The following is a 9,130-nucleotide window of genomic DNA, read 5'->3' on the forward strand; positions in this document are numbered from 1 at the left end:
TTCTGACAGTATGTTATAAAGATATTATTCGCAACCAGTGGCTAAGAGGAAGAGGGAAGGTGGATCTCCCACTGGGCTCTGATGTGAATCCTCTCTTCCAAAGCATTCAAGATGTTACAACCCCTGCATGGTTTACGTTGCCCTAAGAGAGCTGTGGCTCTGGGCTTTGAAAGACATCAACCTTACCTTTCACTTGCTGACTAAAATAAAGCAACCAATTCTACCGAGAACACTTGAAATGTAGTGTGTAAAAGTACAAATAAAAGATCCACACACACAAAAAAAGATAAGGCACCGCACCATTCCCAACAGTAGCAGGGTTGTATACATGAAGAGCAGTATTGTATGCTGCATAGTACTGCCAGGACGGATGTGCTCATGTATAAATTTGCATTTAGCTTTGATGCTGGGATGTAAATCTACATTCTTTCAAATGTTTTGCATTTCAAACGCTTACTGTCTGCAGACTTAAAAAGTGGATAAAAAGTTTATAATAGTGAATTCCAAAAGTTTTTCAGTCTAATATTAAACAATATGTAAAGGAGTGAGGTGGGTTATGCTCCAAGAGTCACATCATTGTGAGCTGGACTTTGTTTTTAACCATGAAATGGACCCTGACTATCAGAACACATTTATCTCACTGGAATCAGCCTCTGTATGGTTGGATGGGTTAGATAGATGATTGGTATTTTATATGCAAAAGATTACTATCAATTCCCTTATTGTTCATTTGACTGATAATTACTCATCACTGACAATTACTTGACTATTATTTACATGCCGTAAAACGAAATAAAACATATCCAATATCTGATAGCTGTAGGCCCCCTTTTTCCAATTCAGATGCAAATTCTATTCCCTGTTTTTTAAGAGGTTTCTGTGAAACTGAACTAAGTCATTTCATGTTGTTTCTGGAGGGTAGGAATTATCATAGCGTAACACACTAAACCCTGGTTTAGCAAAGAGCGTAACAAGATTTCAGATAGGGGAACATGAATCATTTTCTTGCATGAACCAAACACATCTACCAACAATGTGACCGCAGACCCCCTGAAAACAGGGAGAAGAAGCTATCAGGAATGATCTTAAAATCCCCCTTTCTTATGACTTCTGCTAGACCGCGGATATCAGCAGCCCTCAGCCTCAGCGTGTCATCTGTCAGGAGAAGTCGTCTAATATGAACATGGTGCCAAATAAGGCAAGGAGGCACTTGGAAACCAAACATCCCCTCTGAGAGAAACTTGGCCAATTTCAAAAGAGCACTGGAGGGGAACCAGAAGCAACAAGACTCTTGGACTGCATGAACATATCTTATTAGGTGAAGGAGGCAAGATGAGCTATTGCAAAGCAAAAAGTTTCATGTCATGTTATCAAAAATGCCCATATATAACAATACAGTCAAAAGAATAACTGAAAACATGCCAGTTGATGTAGGGTTCTTTTTTTCTCAAACATGAATATATATGTATGCCTTAAGAGTTTACCATGGGCTTTTTAGTGTCCCAAACAAGTTATGTGTTTTTAAAGCACAGTGATAGGCTGCTTAAGGTTCCTAGTTTGAATCTCCTGCCCTGCTTGGGCTTTTCTTTGTGGACTTTTCTTGCTTTCTCTCTGATTAGGATAGATTTCTTCAAGGTACACCGCCTTCAGCCTAGAATCAAAAGACCCGAATTATAGGTTAATTGGTGATTCTTAATCGATTATGGCTGTGAGGCAGGTGAGTTGTAAAGTGCTTTGAGTGGTCAGTAAGTAAGACAAGATCCATTACATGGATCTGCAGCAATGACTGAAAATGAACTGTGTTTTATATGGTAGAAGGAAAGAAAAAAGAAGCCAATGAGAAAAACCTAGCAAAGTCTTTAGAAGTGAATATCAGGAGTTTAGGGAGGAAAGAAAAGGCTTGTGAGGACTTTAATAAGAGATTATGTGTTCTTCCGAGGCTCACAGGAGGGGCTGCTATTACAGAAACCAAAAATACCTAACCATCGAAGTCACCACAGCCAACCTTTAAAGGGCAGAGTAGCAGTTTAGTCACGGGCTTTCATGAAGTTGGGTGACTTGTGAAAGACATCTTAAAAATGAACATTCGCAGCTGGTGCAGTGGAGGCCAAAACATCCCCCTCCAACCATCCCATCTAGTGTTTTAGTCTATTTTTACATTTCTGCACCTCCAGTTTTATTTTGCTATTTTCTCAGGGCATGGAAATATCATGAAATGTTTTAATTTAATAATCAAAATTTACAGATGGGGAACATCTTAAAAAAAAAAATCTTTCCACAATTTTTATGGACATCAAATAACAGACAAAATTCCCTTTTATCCACAGACAAGAGTTTTGTTTTTCACTGGGTATCGCATGCAGAAGAGCATTTTCAACCATAATTTGCACCCAAAGTAATCTCATTCTTGGCTGAGTGTGAAATGTTATTACATTGCTTTAAGCAACTGAGCCTGCTTTACGCAGATTAACAAGAAGCAGAAAAGTAGGGCCCCGTAGTCAGAGAATAAAAGTGAAATCAGATCAAGTATCAATGTCCCTTTATTAACCTCTTCACCTGTCTCATTTCTTTATCTCTGTGATCTGTTAATTTCAGTTCCAGTATTTTTCTCTGTTAAACACTTCACCTCCAGTCTCAGCTCTCTGTCCTCCTTTTTATGGCACACTAGTCTTGTCTTTTTCACCTCTCCATATTCAAATCATACCCTCCAGGTGTTTAGGTGCTCTTTTCTATAATTTGTCCCTTTAATTTTGTGTCACAGCTCTGTTTCAGCTTTTTTAATGAATTGGAGAGAGACAGAGAAAGTCTGCACTGCTTGTAAAAGCTTAAGAATTACTGAACAGAGCCTTCTACAATCCTGACATCAATAATGTGAGGGCCTTGTAAGGGTTGCGTTAAAGTGTGCTATCACGGCTCAGATCAGAGACAAGCTCCCATCAGATTCAGCTTTACTGCTGCATCTGTATTCCCCCCCCCCTTTTTTAAAAAGTTATTGTGAGATCAATATTTAATTTTTGGTAAATCCACTGGAGATGAATCAGACCTGACAGCTGGTATGACGGCTCTGCTAAATCACCCCAGAAGTGAAAGTGTATTGGGCGAATCATTCAGGGAGAATAGTTAGAAGTGTGTGTGGAGTGAGCAAAGATGAGTCTAAATCCTAATATGCATTAACCACTGAGTGAGTCTGCTTCTTTCTTTCTTTCTCTCTATCTTCCGATTCACCATCAGCATCCTTCTCCACATCTGACTCACAAGCCAAAACGTCAGCCTCATTCCCTTTTCTCCTCACATCAGCATATTTTTTCCGTCTTAACCCAGCCCCACCTGGTGACTGATCCACAGAAACTTAATTCCATCAGAAATATATTTTACTAAAAAATTTAAATATAATTTTTTTTGGTAGGGATAAAGGAAGAGTTTTGGAACTTTTGGAAATAAGAGGATAATCTGCGGGCCATAAATGTCTCTATGAAGCTTTATGGCAAATGGTAAATGGACTGGTTCTTATGTAGTGCCTCTCTACTCTACCTGAACACTCAAAATGCTTTAAACAACATGCCTCATTCACCTAGTCACACTCATTCATACAAGCACTTTGTGCTTTGTGTCTAACATTCACACTCTGATGGATGCATTGGAGAGCAACCTGGTTAGTGTCTTGCCCGAGGATTTTTGGCATGCAGACTGGAGCAGCGCCGCGATCGAATGACCAGTCTTCTGATTTGTAGGTGACATGCTCTACCACCTGAGCTACAGGCACACCAAAATCATACAAAAGCAGTGGGATCAGTGGTTTGGATGAAAATGGTCAGGTAAGTGACAGCCATTGGTGTCTTATTTCTACAGCCATGTTACTGGAATGGTTAAGATACAAGTTGGCTGAGGCACTGACAATAAACTGCGATGTTTGACTTTAGGCTAGAAAACAGCTGTGTCTCTTCCTCCTCTACTTCTGAGAAGTTCTGACAATAAAATTGTGGATGACTTTGACACTGGTTACATGAAGTTGATTGCAACATTAACTTGTTTTTTAGAAAATGACAAGATTGTTATCTTACACTAAACCAGTTTCAGTCCAGACCTTCACCTTTTCCTGAGATGAGCACCTCATCAGCACCTCATCACATCACACCACCTCATAACACTTCTCATTTCATTTCAGCCACTGAAACATCCCCATTATCGCTTCTTCCAAGGGTTCACACCTCGACCTGCCTTTATCACCTTTGAATACCCTGCAACCCTGTGAAACTCAGGTGTTTTATGAGTGCACCAAATTAGCTTGGCCTTATAGCTTAAAGTCAGAGGCTGCTGAACTGGGAAATTACATTTGCATTGCAATGCATTTTCCAGTTAATAGAAGTTTCCAAAAGCAATTCTGCCTACCAGTAAGTTGCATCACATGTCTCAGTTTAATTCAGCTTAATTTAGTACAGCATGCTTGGTTGGCACACATGCCATCAAATGCACTTTTACATTCTATATCTGTAAGTGAAGTGAATGAGGCAAAAAAGATGAGAGGGAGTGGTCCATCCGTGTCAAACAGTACTGAGTGCTAACCTGAGACTGATTTTGTATAATTACCACTTCAAAGAAAGTGCAGCACCTTTTACTGAAACAAATTAGAATTTAGTCTTTAGTAGTCACCCAATTCAGTCCTGTGTGCTGTTTCTTGTTATTCATTAATTACTGTAGGGGTTTTATACCAATTACAATTCTTAATTCAGCAACTCTCAAACATTTTCTGCAACCCCAACCTCTCACCCCAAATATATCTACATTATTGCTCTTTCAGGCACAACCTTTGCTTCTAAGCTCTAAAGAATTCATTTTTATTAATAGAGAACTACAACTCCAGTGTTTTCATTACTGAATGTAAATTAAAACTATCACATGATAATATTTTAAACCGGATAAACTCTCTTCACTGCTTCCCTATATCTCAAACTGAAGATGATTTACGCCTCATCTTTATTGTTGTTAGTTTGTTGTAGATGTTTAACTGGCAAACTTGTCCATGCCTTGACAACAGTGCACAACCATGCAGGATTTTTGTACAGCTTCGTGCTGTAGCCCCAGATGTGTAGCTCTTCCGTCTCTCTGGCTCTGTACACAGCTTTATGTATGGGCCACTGAAAGATTAAAATTCACATAAACATATTTTCCCCACACTTACCCCAAAGTGGTCTGCAGCAAGTAGGAATATGCAGAAAACCAAACAGTAACTTCAGCAGCATGCATGATCAGATACTGAAAGTGGAGAGCTTGTCAAAGTACAAGGAGTGTTTCATTTACTTGTTTGTATCTAACTGGTGATTATAAGAGCCCTTGTGCCATCAGTTGATGATGATCACTTGATGACAAAAACAACTTCACTGCTCAGCCTGATTTAACAAAATAATCAATTTTAGACAAGAACACTCATGTTAAGGGAGACTGGGCATTTTTTTTTCTTGAATTTTGCAGAAAAAGCTTTGTTCTTCAGGATAATCTGAAACCTCGAGACATTTTTTGTTTTAAGCTTGAACAATCTAGAAACGACTAAGGCTGTAAGCTTCTTGCAATTCCCCTTAAATGTTGCAGAATCCCTTTTATTCAAGGTATGTGCTCAGCCAGGATGTTGCTGCTTCTTGATATAGGTCATGATCTTGAAGATTATAGTGTTTAAACTGAATGAAGGTGCCCCGCATTTGGCTTTGAATACAAACTCTTACACCAAGAAAACCTATGGCACTTATCATCATTACATTTGGCCTATTGGATGAGGTAATTCTGCTAAAGTTGGAATATAAAATGTACTGAAAATGTTGGAAGCTTTAAATAACCATATAATCGTGCTCATACAGAGAAAGGAGTCTGTGCACGTGTTTCCCTTTGATGCCACCCAGTCCTCAATGCGCACAGAAAACAATCACCGCAGCAGATAAAAAGAAAAACACTCCATTTAAGACACAAACCACATCAACGTCTGAATCCAGGTCAGCAGTGCCTGCCTGAGCAAGTTTATTGATGGCTGGAAAATAAAAGAATTTACCGAAGTCACCATTCAGAGGCAGTGCAGCAAATCAAGGGCTCCCTTCAATAAAACCACACAGCCACAAACAATTGCACTTGAATGCCCAACTCCACGTATGTCACAGCAGGCATCAATGGTCTCACGCTGCCACCTCCCAATTTAACCAAGCCCAACTGCTCTTCCCCTGTCTCTTGTTATTGTTCCCTCTCTCACATCAATACACCAGCACACAATTACAGGCACAAAACAGAAGTGCACAGCAGCATGGTTATTCGCTCACAAAATCTTGAGATCTTACTTCTACTAAGGAGCTGCAGGTTGCGGACCTCTTCTCTGACCTGCAGCTGGAGGACCTGTTGGAGGACCTCCTGCCTTAGTGTCTCCTGGACAATGCCCATCCTCTCCAACTTCTCCCCATTTAAACGCAGCAATGCTCGTCCTGCAAGGAACAGAAAGGAAACGTCAGGATAGTTTTCTCCACTAATTCAGAAAGTAGCCATAAAATAGATATTTCAGTGTTATCAGCTTAAAATTTTGATTTAGCCCTTGTAAATGAAATATTGTTTCATATAACCCTATGGGAAAATACTGACACATTTAACTACTACATTTACATTTGATAAAATGTAACAGTAATGTAGCAGCAAGAACATATAAGGACCCATCTCTTTGTGTGTGTGTGTGTGTTATAAAGCATCTATTAAATGTTGCAGTGTTGTCGCTGACATAAATAAAATAAGAAAAATATACATTTGATAGAAATCTGTGGGTTCCACATGTTTCCAATGTGAATATTCTCCCAATCTCAAAAAAGAAAAAGGCAAATGAAATGCACATTCTTATGTACATAAATTAGAAATGTTTTTTCTTTTCCTGGTCAGCACTTCAGCCACCTGGTGGCTAACAGTAAAAAGGCTGGCTCACACAGGCAGACTCTTTCTATGGTTAAGTTTTACTACAGTTTGGCAGTTAACCCTGGGGACACTCACATTTAACATACCATTACCCACAGTAAACAGCTTTTACAACCAAGCCGCACTCCCATGAACACAGACACAATATCAAACACTTGTATGTGTGGAGGTGCAGCACACAGAGAGCTTACTGAGAGTAGGAGAGCTACGTCCTTCGCAGGCGCAGAAAGAAGAGGAATCCATCATACCTGCAGCAGCTCTGTACGACGCCCAAATCATAATTTGACTCATTACTCATGCAGCTCTCTATATCACTCTATTCATTTCCATTTCATTGCCCCGCACATATCTTCTGTACCTTTGTTTTTTTCATTTTTCTATACCTGCATCATAAGTATGTTCTGGAGAAGAAAAGTCACACAGGTTATATATTGCATGTACAACCAGTGTGTATTTCATAGCTTGTAAACACCTTTCACATTTCCTTTCTGTTTCTTTTGCTGTCACACTTACACTGAGCCTCAATTTTTTCCTTTATGTACCCACAGTAATCAGTGAGCAAATCTGTAGGACGAGTGCAAAAGCAGAGGAGAAAGAAGGGAACACAATAAAAGCAAATAAAATCAAAAGAGGGAAAATGGATAGAGAATTAGACCCACATGCCCTCTGTCTTTTTTCTTAGCCCATAAAATATAAATACCCTTAAAGGACTCTGTAGTCATATTTTATAACACAGACTCTATGTTGGAGAAGAGATTTGATGGTGTGCTACATTACACTGAAATAGGTCTGTTGTGACCCAGGCCCGGCCTGAGTGCCTCTAAAACCATCTGTTAAGAAAAATGTATGCCCCAAACCATATTCTTCTTTAACATCTTAATCACAGCAATTCAGATAAGTTATACAGCAAAAACCCTTCATCTAACCTAAAACCAGTATAAAAGCACTGATCTGGGATTGTGTAATTTTTCCAAATGAGTCCAACAGCTCTATATTTAGCTAAAGGAAACCTTTTGTTTCCATCAGCTCGTGTAGCATGGGCATCTTGACAGATTTCCATGTTTTTGGCTGCATGACTCAGCTGACTCATTTGCCGTTTAGTACACTCTCACAAATAAAAGCTGCTACTCTTTTGGTTCCAGTCTTATTTTTATACTCTACTATGGACGTATGTGTGTGTGAGTGTGGTATGTTTCCTCTTGAGGTAAACTGAAATACAATTTCAGACTAGAACAATGCAAAACAGTGAAGAACTATCTCAGCAAAAATGCTCTTTTAAAGCCAATTGATACTTTATATAACAGACAGCTGAATATAATATAAGATAGCAGCAGTGTGTGTTTTGTACACTTCCCAGCTCTCTGATATACGATATACTGCTCTCAATGGAACTAGCCAAGCCAAATGAGGACAGAACTGTCAGCCTGTCTTTTCCTTACTACCAGATGGGCTCCAACAATATAGACAATAGTTCCCTCTTCTGTGGGTATGGCTGCTCTCCCTTGGAGGAAAGGCCATGACAAACCAGTTAGCTTTTATAATGGTTGAATGGATCGTGTGTGTTTGCTGTGCATGTGTGTCTATGCACTTTTTGTTTAAAGGGAGATTATTTGCTTCTCCTCCGAGTCCAGGTGCTCCCTGTTTCGAGCACACAGAGTCGAATTACCCAATTTGTATGAGCACAACTACCTCGAGGATACAACAATAATTTTCCATTTATTTTGTGTGGTATATCAGTATTTCTTTCTTTTACACACACACACACACACACACACACACACACACACACACACACACACACTTCTGTCTGCTCGTACACATTCGTCGGCCTCTTTACCCAATCCCCACAAAAGCCCTCTCATGTGCGCTTGCCAAAAGCAGGACCAGTGTGTCCTAGAAAAAAAAAACTACTGCCCTTGCTCTGTGAATGTCTGTGTGTGCATGTGTACAAATGAGACAAAGCAGATGAATGGAGCTCAAATCAATTCCCCTCAGACAGACTTAATACAGCTCCTAATAATTGCCTGCAGATAGGGAAAGTATGCTGTCAAAGGCAGAAAAGAGACACAAAAACAAAAGCTGTTTCAATAGAGATCGCCTCTCTCAATTTGGCTTCAAAATAAATTGCTTATTAACAATGTCTCTGGGCAAATGGGAAGCAGTTCTGCCTTGGCTGGAACAATAATGACTCTTAAAA

The 9,130-nt window shown here is 39.5% G+C and overlaps 1 protein-coding gene across 2 annotated transcripts in view; it reads right to left on the reverse strand.

Moving 5' to 3' along the window:
• The window catches only part of samd10b (sterile alpha motif domain containing 10b), a 58,041-nt gene that overhangs the window by 3,281 nt on the left and 45,630 nt on the right, over nt 1-9,130 (reverse strand). For both annotated transcript variants that reach the window (XM_005931832.1, XM_005931831.3), the window contains exon 4: nt 6,318-6,458. In XM_005931832.1, coding sequence (XP_005931894.1) covers nt 6,318-6,458 — 141 coding nt within the window. The remainder of the gene's footprint in view (nt 1-6,317; nt 6,459-9,130) is intronic.

The sequence above is a fragment of the Haplochromis burtoni genome, unplaced genomic scaffold (genome assembly GCF_018398535.1).
Source record: "Haplochromis burtoni strain Fernald_Lab_line unplaced genomic scaffold, NCSU_Asbu1 Contig_146, whole genome shotgun sequence".
Taxonomy (NCBI): domain Eukaryota; kingdom Metazoa; phylum Chordata; class Actinopteri; order Cichliformes; family Cichlidae; genus Haplochromis; species Haplochromis burtoni.